The sequence below is a fragment of the Phyllobates terribilis genome, unplaced genomic scaffold (genome assembly GCF_046119375.1).
Source record: "Phyllobates terribilis strain yellow unplaced genomic scaffold, ASM4611937v1 Scaffold_5__5_contigs__length_657084704, whole genome shotgun sequence".
Lineage (NCBI taxonomy): Eukaryota > Metazoa > Chordata > Amphibia > Anura > Dendrobatidae > Phyllobates > Phyllobates terribilis.
Window position 1 is genome coordinate 471,236,846 of NW_027362765.1, and position 14,257 is coordinate 471,251,102.

General features: G+C 43.2%; 1 protein-coding gene across 1 annotated transcript in view; it reads right to left on the reverse strand.

Moving 5' to 3' along the window:
- PHYHIPL (phytanoyl-CoA 2-hydroxylase interacting protein like) overlaps nt 1-6,260 on the reverse strand; it is a 141,277-nt gene extending 135,017 nt beyond the window's left edge. The window contains exon 1 of the mRNA XM_073685473.1: nt 5,849-6,260. Within this exon, the coding sequence (XP_073541574.1) occupies nt 5,849-5,954 (106 nt within the window). The 5' untranslated portion in view covers nt 5,955-6,260. The remainder of the gene's footprint in view (nt 1-5,848) is intronic.
- Nucleotides 6,261-14,257: the final 7,997 nt, after the last annotated feature.

Sequence of the window (14,257 nt, forward strand, 5' to 3'; positions counted from 1 at the left end):
TTGCGCAACATACTTGCCCGGATGGGCAGCCCTTTGAGTGGCCACCGGAATACCTCAATCCCCGATTCCGGAAGGAATGGCCCCTGCGTGAGCCCCTGATCCCGGCTCCGGCACCCGCCAAGATCACCCCACTCCCGTTGGAGGAGGCGCAGTTCGCATGGGACCCCACCGGTGATAACCTCATGGGGTTCACCCAAGAGACCCGGGCGGCCGCAGCCCAGCGTGCGGAGTGCTGCCGACAACAACTGGAGGTCTTCAACAAAGAACGGCGAGAGAGGCGGATCCGCGAGGAGCGGCTGCAGGTCCAGAGCGCGGAGCAGAAAAGCCGGACCCGGAGAAACCCCCGTGCAGCCCACGGTCCCCGCGCCACTGGGACTGTAATCAAGTTCCAACTGGAGCACGGCTGGGGCTTTATCAGGGATCACAAAACCCCCGGCGACGTCTTTGTCACCCGCAGGGATGTTGAATCTCACCTGCCGGAGGGACACCGCGGACGTGACCTTTACCTGGGTGACGAGGTCACCTTCACCCGGCATCAGTGTGCCAAAGGACCGTACGCTCTTCATGTGCACCGGCTGACGGAGGAAGAACTGCGGTATGAGGAGGAACAAAAGGACCCGGACGGGTTTGAAGATTACCCTCAAGAGGAGATAAGGAGAGGACACCGCTGCTGAAGGGAAGTAGCATAAAGAGAACTGTATATAGTTACCCGTAGGGGTACTTTATATGATGCAAATCAGAGTGTGGTCCCCGTTGGGACTAGTGTGAACTGTTTGCTGTGTGTCCCTATCCCTGAACAGGCTGAGGACTGTGAGCAGCCCTCCCTCTTCCCCACAGGCTGAGGACTGTGAGCAGCCATCCCTCTTCCCCACAGGCTGAGGACTGTGAGCAGCCATTCCTTTTCCCCACTGGCCGAGGACTGAGAGCGGCCATACCCTGTAAATAGTTGCGCTTCCTAAAGCGCCCCCTACCGGTTTTATAGGAAGAACTGATTTTCTTCTAGTGACTGTTGCACTTTACCCGGTCATAAGTTGCACCGTGACCGGAGGAACAAGAACGTTTTATATGAAAAAGTTTATATTGCTAGAATAATATATAAGTTACCTGTCATATTATATTCTGATAATGTTTTATAATGTTTTATATGTTAGTATGTTTTAAAAAAGTTTGTATGTTTTGGTATGTTTTATTCTTTTACAGCCCGAGGACGTGCTGTGATTTACCAGGGGGGAATGTAGCACCCCGAGGACTCGGCTGCTACAGGGGTATTGCACCTCGATCCAGAGGTGTGGTATTCCACTCCCGGGTAAGGATGGAGTGTGGGACTGAGCTCAGCTAGCTGCATGCACTACACTCATCCCATTTCCGGGGGACAGAACAACGGTACTCCCACCAGATAGATGTGCAGGTACGACAGCGTCTGTCCCTGGCTGGAGTGGGAGGGGGGGAGGAACATCCCAGTAGTGTAGGGGCAGATAGGGGAGGGACTCTGGGCATAGAGGTAGGAGCCCATTGGGTGCTAGTCACCTGGGCTCACACATAGAGGGAGTATATATGGTGGGCACCATCTAGAGACAGGGAGAGCAGAGCTGAGAGAGTCAGAGGGAGAGTTCAGCCAGGAGGGCTGACAGGGAGCTGTGGCTCCGGCTGGGCCCAGCTCCAGGGCCAGGCCTGCAGTGGAGAGGAGGAGGAAGAGAGGCCCAGAGACGCAAGACAAGAGGGAACCCTGAGATCCCAGAAGTAAACCAAAAGGGTGAAGGGTTGGCAGAAAAGGGTACCGGAACCCAAACTGGTGGAGGCTAATGATCCTCAGCCAGGAACCGGAGGTCGTGGTCAAGTTTTGGCGCGACCCTCACCACATCCACCAGGAAGGCACACCACGAGTAGGGTCAGGAAAGCCAGAGAAGGTTTTACCACCAAGAAGCCCGAGGGAGCCGGACAAAGGTGGATCCCTGGTGGGAACGGCCAGTAGGAAGGAAGAGAGGGGAGCTCAGGACCACGCTCTGGACTGCCTGGGAGTTGGCCGAGTCCCACACCTGGTGGACGCAGCACGGCTCGGGTGGTCACTCAAGGCTGGAGTGACCGGAACAACACCAGTGAGTAAAAACCCTGAAACTGCATCGCATGTCTCTGAGCTTCCTTGCTGCACCATCACAACCACCATCTTCCACATCTGCTGCCCTGAGGCCATACCCCTCCCGTTGGGGGTTATACCATCCTTGCTGCACAATCCTACCACCGGCCTCAGCGGTCTGCTCTGCAGCGGCGGCCTCCTAGCCGCAATCAACGGGTGGCGTAGTCGACACTTAAACAACATCTACAAAAGACTGCCACACACTTAGTTTGACCACCCTGGGCACGGACCGGGTCACCGCCACACGGACTACTACCCCTATCCAGATCCGGCTCCGGGTGTCCCTTGAACATGGCCCAGGGGGCGCGTCATATATACAGGTGCATCTCACTAAATTAGAATATCATCAAAAAGTTAATTTATTTCAGTTCTTCAATACAAAAAGTGAAACTCATATATTATATAAAGTCATTACAAACAGAGTGATCTATTTCAAGTGTTTGTTTCTGTTAATGTTGATGATTATGGCTTACTGCCAATGAAAAAACAAAAGTCATCATTGTATTGAAGAACTGAAATAAATTAACTTTTTGTTGATATTCTAATTTAGTGAGATGCACATGTATATTTATGGTTACTTATTGTATCTACGAGAATCTCTCTCTTTTTTCTTGTTCCCTCTGTAGAAAAAATATCAGTGCCTTACAAATCTAGAAATTACCCTTAACCTGAAATATTCTAAAATGTATAGTGTGAGATGTTAAACAAACATGAAAAAACATGTACATCTGACTGATGCCATCCATCACCCATAGGCACCCGTTTGAAAAAAAAAGTATTTATAGTTTTTGATTTTTTTTAAAGGATAGCACTGAATTCGTACCATGAAAATAGTATAACTAAACTAATTCAAGAAAAGCCAACACACTTCATATTTTATAGCAATGTCATATCTTGACTTTTATATCTGTTTTAGTAACTTTTCTATATTGTCAGAAGTTACAACCACAGATCCCTTGCCCTGTGAGCAAAACCTAAATATGTAAATGCTAATAATGCCACAAGAACCCCCTTATCATGTAGTTTTGCCGTGAGAGATCTTTGCACCCTATAAAATTGAAGAATTAATTTGTACAGTATAGTAAATTCACTATGCATAATGCTATTATGTTGTTGTCCAATTAGTATGATATATTTTCACAACTGACCATTAAAAGTTCTGCTGTCATGTACGAGTGCAATAAGAAAATGTATACAGAGAAGAATGAAAATCGCAGCTACTAAAACTCAAGCCAAAAAGATCATACAGGTCTTTCCTGGTCTGTCCTGGGTGAGTACCCCAGGTGGGTAACTCTCTGTCCTAGGTGTGTACCCCTCTGTCCTGGGTGGGTACACCAGGTGGGTAGTCCTCTGTCCTGGGTGAGTACCCCAGGTGGATAACTCTCTTTCCTAGGTGGGTACCCCTCTGTCCTGGGTGGGTACACCAGGTGGGTAGTCCTCTGTTCTGGGTAGGATACCCCTCTGTCCAGGGGGGTTACCCCTCTGTCCTGGGTGGGTACCCCTCTGTCCTGGGTATCCCTCTTTCCTGGGTGGGATACCCCTCTGTCCTGGGTGGATACCCCAGGTGGGTACCTCTCTGTCCTAGGTGGGTACCCATTTGTACTGGGTGGGTACCCCAGGTGGGTAGTCCTCTGTCCTGGTTGGGATACCCCTCTGTCCTGGGTGATATACCCCTCTGTCCACCCCACCCTAAGTCTCTGCTCACATTACTGTTTGTCTCCATACTATTGAGTTTCCATTGGTTTTTGATGGTAAGAATATATTAGTCTGCTGTATTCTTCTTTCATTTCATAAATGGAAACCCAACGGTCACCGGATCCATCAGAGTCTGCTGTACACCATTTCACAGTGTATCCATCATAGCTGTAATGGTTTGTTGAAAAGAGAAGCTATGACGACAGTGTGAACACTGCCTTATTATTTTGAGAAGAAGCTGTCAAAACTGGGTCTCGATTCCCATACAAATTTATTTTTGCTGGGTTTTTATCACAAGGATAGAAAAAATCTGCAAAAATAAAAATAACCTTGAAAACATTGTTTGCTTTTTTTTTTGCACAAGCCACAAACTTAGAAAAACAATGAAAGAAATACCCGCTACAGTAAGACAATTAGATAAACACAGTGCTGGGCAGAAGTAATATTTTATCCTTTGGGATCAATATTTTTTTAAGGCTAGAATTGTTTCCCTCTCTATGCCATCGAAAACCATAACTGCCTTTACAAGTCCTTTTTTCAATATAAAACCTGATACAATGTAATAAGAAGTAAAACAACCAATTTAATGTAAGCTATAAAAGTCATTTACAGTTTTCTGCAACAAACACACAGCATATATATATATGTGTGTATATATGCATGAGTGTGTATGTATAATATATCTATAAATTACAACAGGAATATAATTGCAATCTACCGCCTGGGTTTCTAATTGTAACATGGCGGTGAGAGCCTGATCGCTTTCCATTAACGTCTTTGTTGTTTTCTTTGTCAGAGTTAGGCACTAAATAAAAATGACAGTACATTAAATGATTTTCACAGGAGCTGCCACTACATGTTATAGAGAAACAACATGAGCCAGGTTATAATCTAGACTCAATTTGAGAGAATTTGGGTTGCAGCGGCCAATTACATCCCTTGCCTTGCACTGCCACACATCTACTTTCTGAGAAAATGCATAGGCTGGGAACTTCCAACTGTAATGCACCAACACTGAGAAGACAGTATAATACTTTACCCCTCCATGATGGAGAGAAAACACATTTTAGCTTGATTTTCGACTGGATTGACATGGATTTTAATAACAGTCACTGAGTAATTGCGTAATAAAACTTAATGATTAATTCTACTGGATCACATGCACCGACCGTATTTAGACCTACAATATGATTTCATCATTTTTTTATTTATTTATTTTACAAGATCATCAGAACAAAGCTTTTATACACACAGGTGTGTCAGGAAATCCGAACGTCTGCAACTGCGCCAATGAAGGAGTCCACAAATGAAGTCCTTCCAGAGCTTCCCTCATGGTTGTAGAACAAGGGGAGAGGGATACATATTCATTACAGTCTGGAATACTAATGTTCTAAAGACTATGGAAATAGTTGAAGGATTTTTATGACTCTGCTACACCACATTGAGTGCCAGTGGAGTGCAGATGCTTAGCAGCATTTCTTGACTCCTAGCCCAGAATCCTGTAGGATCATCTGTCCATGGTCCTGAAATTGCATAGCCACCTTCAATCTTCCCCTCCCCCATGAAACCCCCAATATTATAAAAACACCTTGGCTCTTTATTATCTCTACATTGTAATCTGACAATAATAGAAGGATTTATTTGTAAACAATCCACATCCTGCAAATATAATATTCTACATCCCTCCAGCCAGCTGGCAGGAGCATTAGCACTGAGGCAGAGCAAAAGACCCATTTGTAAGCATGCTTTGCATGAACAGAGCTGCATGGTGTGTACATTGAAATACTGCAATGCAAATCACCCACAGCTTTGGAAGGAAAAGGGGAGAGGAGAATCAATAGCTGGCAGCATCTCTGGGTAATGCAGCCTGTGTCCATCCATTGGGAGACATTGCTATTTTCTTAGCTGTATGCACATATGGGGGGATCTATTGTTCTCAGGGGCTGCACACATAGCACTGTACACATGCAAGGCTACAATGTGGATGACAAGGATTAAAGAGCTGCTGCTGCCTCTTACCGTCCCTTTCACACAGCTGAATAGATTCCAGGCTCAGGTTCTTGATCATTTCTTCACAGGGGCTGTTGGGGCTGTTGATGTGTTGACTCAGGCGTGGTACCTCCATGTTGTGTCTGTAAATCTGGAATATACTGTATATTTTCTTGTATGGTGGATTTAAAGCCCTGGCTGAAGTCTCCCTGTTTCCCTCAGCTGTCTCAGAGGTGCCTTGCAGTGCCTGGGTCTGGCTGGAAGAGGAGGAGGAGGTGTCCAGCCAGCTGAATGGCTCCTACATGGGCAGAGAGAAGGAGTGTCACCAGCACAGCAGCAGCAGCACACTCTGATCTCAAGGCAGAGGAGGAAAAAAGGGGGTGGGGGAAACATTCAAGTCCACAAGGGCTGATGACTTGTGAGTCTCTATGCTGCAGATCCTTGACTCCCTCATTCATGAAGGCTGCAGCACAAGGCTGGATCAGGGAGCTCTTATGTAATAGGCTTCCTCCATGCAGGCTTAATCTGCCACACAGATCTCTCCCCTGATGCATGCACAGAGGATCCCTGGGGAGATGTTAGGTAGGAACGGACATAAGGTCCATTTATAAAGAGTGATCAACAGTGATCAATTGTAATGGGATGGTAATAATGGTGGCATTTATCATGTCAATGTCCATTTACAGGTTTCTGTATCCACAATCAATTTTTATTACGTTTCAGACCCATTTTAACATGACTAATTATGGTGAAAGGTCAAGATTTTGAATTGCAGTTTTTGCCCTCGTTCTACATTATAGAAATAAAGGAATTGTCCAGACCCGCAAAATTGTTTTAAAAATGGATAAGCATAGTGAACAAAAAGAAATAATACTCACCTTATTGATGCCTCTCACCCAGCCAAACCACATCTCACACTTTGCACTGAGGAGGGGCAGTACCCCGAAATACAGTGTCTGCAAATTGAGATTCTGGTTGTGGCTTTTATCCTGAGACATATGACAAGACTCGTTAGAGAGTCGATATTGACTTTTAGGATTGCTACTTCCTATAGGTGGCGCTAGAGTTCTAATCCTCTTCCTCTCTGAAGAGACAATTTGCATATTTCTCAGAGGAGTATTGTGGCTTAAAAGTCTCCTCACCTTGGCATGTCAAGCTTGACATGTCACTCTCCGCAAGGAGAAACGTTGCCCACTGGATCCTGGCCAGACGCCTCTCACCCACCCAGCCAAACCAGATCTCACACATTGCACTGACGAGGGGCAGTACCCCGAAATACAGTGTCTGCAAATTGAGATTCTGGTTCTGGCTTTTATCCTAAGTCATGTGACAAGACTCGTTAGAGAGTCAATATTGACTTTTAGGATTGCTACTTCCTATAGGTGGCGCTAGAGTTCTAGTACTCTTCCTCTCTGAAGAGACAATTTACATATTTCTCAGAGGAGTATTGTGGCTTAAAAGTCTCCTCACCTTGGCATGTCAAGCTTGATATGTCACTCTCCGCAAGGAGAAACGTTACCCACTGGATCCTGGCCAGACGCCTCTCACCCACCCAGCCAAACCAGATCTCACACATTGCACTGACGATGGGCAGTACCCTGAAACACAGCGTCTGCAAATTGAGATTTTGGTTTTCGCTTTAATCCTAAATCATGTGACAAGGCTCGTTAGAGTCGATATTGACTTCTAGCCCTCTTCCTCTCTGAAAAGACAATTTTCTCACTCTGGCTCCAACGCTTCTGGGTTACAGACCAACTTCCACTTCCTACTCCAAGAATGACATCACAACTCGACCATGTAAGCGCTGCAGCCAATCACTGGTGGAGGATTTGGGAAGCATCAAAACTGGAGATTTGAGGGATTGATACCAAATTGGTTCAGAGACGAAAACAGTTGAACTTAACTAATTTTGTGGTGGTGAAAACGAATATGATTAAAGTTTTAAAGTGCTGCGGAATATGGTAGCGCTATAAAAATAAAAATTATTATTATTATATGATGCTTAAATTTGCTGATTGCCCTCTAATTTTCAAGAGCCACAGGAGGTTGTAATTACTTGTGACACCTTTCATACAGACTTATAGAAAAATTGCATCTTTATTATTTCTTCCTCATTATTGCATTGTTAGTAGCTCGTCTATTACATAATCTATTTAGTCTATTGAGCCTTTAGTATTCTATCATCTTAGGGTAACCAATCAAAAAACAACAGCTTAGGTCCGATGACGAAATCCTAATTACAGTTGCATCACCCATTTGTTCTCATGCTGTCACGCAAGGTGTAGGAAAGACTAAGTGCAACAAAAAGGGAAGGGGGAAAAGGGGGCCCAGACTCTAGGGAAAGGGGGTAGCGGAGACCTCCTAGGCTGACCTATATCACCCTGTCTCCCCTAACATCCCTATATTGGTTCCACACCAATCGCCACACAGGAACCTCGCCCTGTCTTTCCCTGGCATTTGGCCCTGGCTAGGGCAAGGAGGAGATGAGCGCTAGTCGATCACCACTGACAACTAAAGACAACAATAGGAACAAACAAGGGATGATAGCTTACCTATTGTCAACTTCGGAGAGATGAACACACGTCCTCTTAGCACCAGAGAGGAAGAAGTACTGCACTAGCTCCAAGCCTTCACAAGGGGTCATGTGAGTGTCGCCGGCACCTCCCTCTAGCAAACAGCAGGTATTTATACACCCAGGCCAGGTTGCTAATTAGCAAGAGGAAGGTAGCCGCTGGGTCCCAGAGAGACAGCTTCTAAGAAGGTGTCTGTAATGCCAAAGAGATTTCCTGTAACCAACTGCAGGGTGGCTGACACTTCTGACACACCTGTGACACATGCTCTCTGTGTAAGGTATACAGTTTTATTATTTCTTAGTTTAGTTTCTTAGCATATTGACATGTTTCTATATGTTTTTTTTTCAGATATGCCTCATTCTTGCATTAGCAAAGCAGATAGTTTTGCTATATATACGAAGTATTCACTTTTGTCTCACAACTTAGGCAAAACTTTACTACCATGATAAGGAAAGCCTACAACCTGTATTTTGGCTGCAAAATAAGGGATCAGGACAAGAGTTGGGCTCCACACATATGCTGCAATAGATGTGCATCACATCTTACCCAGTAGTTGTATGGGAAGAGGCAATCTATGCCTTTTGCTGTCCTGATGATCTGTAGAGAGCCAACTGATCACACTACAAATTGCTATCCATGCATGGTGCCCCCCCCATTAGGAAAGGAATTTCAAGAAAGAAGAAGTATCCAAACATTCCATCTGCAATACGTCCAGTACCACATACAGAAGAACTGCCAGTTCCAAAAGCACCAGAAACATTTCCAGTCAAGTGAGAAAGAGGGCACTTGGTGTCATGAAGCATCTTCCTCTCACAACCCAGACTTTCTGTCAGCAACCTCATCTGAACCACACCTTATAACACAAATTGAACTGAACAATCTTGTTAGAGATTTGGATCTACCCAAGAGTAAAGCTGAGCTCTTAGGTTCCAGGCTACAGCAGTGGAATCTCCTAGCAGGCGATATTTGGATTTATTTGTCCAATACTTCTTCATGAAGGGAGATCTTGTGGCATGCAACAACATCATTGGTATAATGGAAGCTCTGAAGATAAGTCATAATCCTGAGGAATGGAGGCTCTCAATCGATTTGTCCAAAAAGCCATCTTGCTGCATAATGGCAATGCTCTTCCTTTGGTAGGTTATGCAGTCCACATGAAAGAAACCTATCACAACATGAAACAGCTGTTGAGATGCCTGAACTATGACCAAGATTTGTGGCCCCTCTGTGGTGACTTAAAGGTGGTTGCCCTTTTACTTGGTCTCCAGGGTCGATACGCAGAATACTGCTGGTTTCTGTGTGAGTCTGATAGGCGTGCAAGAGAATCACTACACTAAAAGAGACTGGCCTCTCCGACATTCACTTCAGCCAGGGAGTGAAAATGTCCTGCATCCAGCATTTGTTGACCCACATAAGATTTTGTTACCACCATTGCATATCAAGTAGGCCTAACAAAGAACTTTGTAAAGTCAATTGATAAAAATGCAAAAGCCTTCAAGTATATCATTGATAAATTTCCAAGGTTGAGTGAAGCAAAGATAAAGCAAGGAGTCTTTATTGGACATTCGATTTGTAAGCTTCTTCAAGATGCGGAGTTTCTCCATTTGTTGTACGGCAAAGAAAAGGCTGCATGGGTACCATTTGCATTAGTGGTAACTATTTTTTTGGGAACATCAAGAGCAGATAACTATGAAGAGTTGGTAGAAAGTCTCCTCAAGACATATAAGGATCTTGGCTGTAACATGTCCTTAAAGATTTATTCCTTACATTTGCATCCAGACTTTTTTCCAATAAACTGCGAAGCAGTGAGCGACGAGCACGGTGAGAGATTTCACCAAGATACTGCGGCTATGGAGAAAAGATATCAAGGAAAATGGAATCCATCAATGCTTGCAGATTACTGTTGGACAATTGTAAGAGGTGATCCGATGCAGGAGTACAAGAGACAAGAAAAAAGTTGTCACTGAATGAGGACCACATTATGTAGTGCAATTTCTGTAACAGTTTATAATTCACAATAGTGTTTAGACATGTTTTAGTTATTTGAATTGTTGCTATGTTTCCTCTAAATAAATATCAGAAAATTGGCATAAGGCTATGTGCCCACGTTGCGGAAATGAAGCATATTTTTTACGCTTCTCCCTGGCAGGAAAAACGCATGTGGATTTTACATGCGGTTTTCCCGCCAGGTAGAAGCGTTTGTGAAGCGTTCTTCACATGCATTTCCGCATGCGGGTTATCAAGCGCTTTCCAAGCGATTTTAGCATCACTTGGAAAAGTGCTTGACAACTTGTTCACACTATATAAATCCATGCAACCGGCATGGATTTATAGTAGTGTGACCAAGTTAGTTAAAAAAAAGATTAAGAATGGTGAAAATTAAAAAAAAAAAAGTTTATACTCACCTTCCGATGTCTTCCCGGTGTTTTGTCTGCTCCGTCCAGTGTCTTGCACTGCTTGAGGTGGTGTGAAGGTCCTGCGGTGACGTCATTGAGCCATGTGATGGGTCACATGACTCAGTGACGTCATGGCAGGTCCTTCACATCAACGCGAACATTGCAAGACACTGGACGGAGCAGACAAAACACCGGGAAGACATCGGAAGGGGAGTATAAACTTTTTTTTTTATTTTAAATTCTATTTTTTACAGTTTTCTATGGTACCCAAGTCTGGATGAGAGTCTCCTCTCCTCCAGACTTGGGCACCATCCGCACATAGAAACGCATAATATCCGTGTGTGCAAATGTACTGACACGGATAATATGCGTTTCAATGCAAGTCAATGGCGTCGATTACGCTGCGTATCCGCAAAATTAATGGACATGCTGCGAATTTTTGAGCACAGCATAAACGCTGCGGAAAAATACGCAGCATGGGCAATGAAAGTGCGGAATTGCATTGGGGACCATGGGGGGCGGATTACCAAGCGTTTCCCAAGCGTTTATGCTGCAGAAATTCTGTAGCATAAACGCTTGTAAAACTCTACGTGGGCACATAGCCTAACAAAATATTCTGCATCTTTATATTTTCAAAATTAAAATGTTTCAAAGTACTGAAACTTTTATTCATTAATTATATATACCAGTAAAAGGAAAACTCTTTAATATCATAGAAACAAGAGCCAACTAAAATTTTTCATTGTTAGATTTGAATTCAGGAGGTCAAAATCATTGACAAATGGCTCATTTCATAACTAAACCTGGCAACTTTTGAAAATATGTAGAACAGTGTCATGAGATAATGATTCTTTTTGTTATTTTAGACTATTCTTAAAGGACAGTCCGTAAATATAGGGCACTTTTTTGCCTTGTCCGTAAAAAATATTTAAGGCATCCATGTTTTTTTTTTAAAGCTGAAGAAACTTATACAGATTATTTTGACTGTAATAATCACCATTTTACAGTTCATAGTGAATACAGCTGATGTCTTCTTAACAGAATTATGGGCTGTAGACAAATATCACTTATAATCATAATGATTTATTATGGTTTTACAAAGTGTCTGTAAAAATATTGTATGCCTGTGATTTTTTGATGAGCTGTCCAGAAAAAATAAGTCAAGTTGGCATCCCTGTCGACACCTGGCACCAGCAGCAATCAGCTCAGTGTGGAGATCGGAACAGCCCAGCTCTGTACACTTTTAATGGCAGTTGCCTAGAATTGCAAGTCAGTTCTTAGTAGTGTATACCACAGTTAATAATAATTGATTGGTGCGATGATGTAACATAAATATAGGTAATATCAAAGTCGTGGACAACCCTTTCAATGTGCTGCAGCAGCATCTGTTATACTACTGAGTGGAACACCACCACTTCTCTGTCCACTGTTTAGTGGCCCATGCCAGGTAATGCAGATTGGCTTTCTGATTCATCAGACCAGGTCACCTTTTTCTATTGCTCCATGGTCCAGTTCTGATGCTTATGTGCCCATTTTTGGTCCTCTGAGTGTTGGACAGGGGTCAGCATGGTCACTGTTACTGATCTGTGGCTACTCAGCGCTATAAACAGAAAGTTCACATAGACTGCATGTTCAGACACCTTTGCCTCACAGCCATCATTGCAAATTGTATTACAGAACCTTTACATAAGGCATACTTGCCATAAAGGGAATCCATCACCAGCTTTTTGTGTCCTAATCTGAAAGCTGCATAATGTAGGGTTAGAGACCCTGATTCCATTGAGGTGTCAGTTACTGAGCTAAGTAGTTTTTATAAAATCATTTTTATATCAATATCAACAGGAACTCATCATCAGAGGATTAATAAACCTGCTGCCATGTTGCTCAACCTCACCCCCACCACTGATTGGCATCTTTCAGCCTATGCACAGTGTACACAGAAAGCAGCCAATCAGTGGAGTGGGCGGGGTTATACAGAGCTCAGCATTCAGAGAACTGGTATAGCTGTAACAGATAAAACTGTATTTAAATAAAAATACAGCACCTAATATAGTAAGTATAGTAAGTAACACATCACTTGAATCTGGGTCGCTGCCCATTCATTATTTTGTTCTCAGATAGGATAGAAAAAACCTGGTGACAGATTCCCTTTAGGTCTCCACATGCATCAGTGAGCCCTGGTCACCCATGTCTCTGCGGTTGATCACTGGCTATCCTTAGTTAGGGTACTTTTTACTACATACCAGGAATACCTCACAATACCCAGACAATTTTACAATGCTCTGACCCAGTTGTCCTCTACCAGGGTAGTTAATTCCCCAATTGAGAAATTTGTGGAGCAATAACTCTTATGGGGAAATAGTCCACCTACTGTACATCATTTGTGGATATACAGTAGGAAGGACCTTCATTCATTAGCACATCACTCAAACTACAGTAACTATATGATTCAAATAAAATACACAAATACACAACACATTATTTTGATGGTAAATTACATGACTACAACAATCACAGTAAGAATCGGATGAAATGCTTGCCAAGACAATTCTGAGCTTCACAGATACTGTAGGATTCCTCAGCTGCCTGACACACAACAACTGTCAGGCAGCAATCCAGGGGCGGCACTCTGACTTGCTACACTAGCAAAGCGAGTCCACTTCAAGGGATCTAAATACTCTACCAAATTATTCCTGTGTTAAACAGCCAAGCCATCTCTGGATGATGTATATATATATATATATATATATATATACAGTTGATGTCAGTTAGTGTATGTAAACTTTTGACTTTGCAGTAAGCAATAAAAATACTTTAAAACATTCTCTCTCTCTTTCATTATTCTGGGATTTGGCAAATATTAAAAAAATATGGCAATCCTAATTGACCTAAAACAGGAAAGGTTTATTCTGATTTCATGTCAGATATTGAGAAAAACATGCATATGTGTCTTTTTATATAGTGTATGTAAACTTCTGGTTTCAACTGTGTATATATATATATATATATATATATATATATACAGTGCTGGCCAAAAGTATTGGCACCCCTGCAATTCTGTCAGATAATACTCAGTTTCTTCCTGAAAATGATTGCAGTCACAAATTCTTTGTTATTATTCTCTTCATTTAATTTGCTTGCAAGGAAAAAACACAAAAGAGAATGAAGCAAAAATCAAATCATTGATCATTTCACACAAAACTCCAAAAAAGGGCCGGACAAAAGTATTGGCACCTCAGCCTAATACTTGGTTGCACAACCTTTAGCCAAAATAACTGCGAACAACCGCTTCCGGTAACCATCAATGAGTTTCTTACAATGCTCTGCTGGAATTGTAGACCATTCTTCTTTGGCAAACTGCTCCAGGTCCCTGATATTTGAAGGGTGCCTTCTCCAAACTGCCATTTTGAGATCTCTCCACAGGTGTTCTATGGGATTCTGGTCTGGACTCATTGCTGGCCACCTTAGAA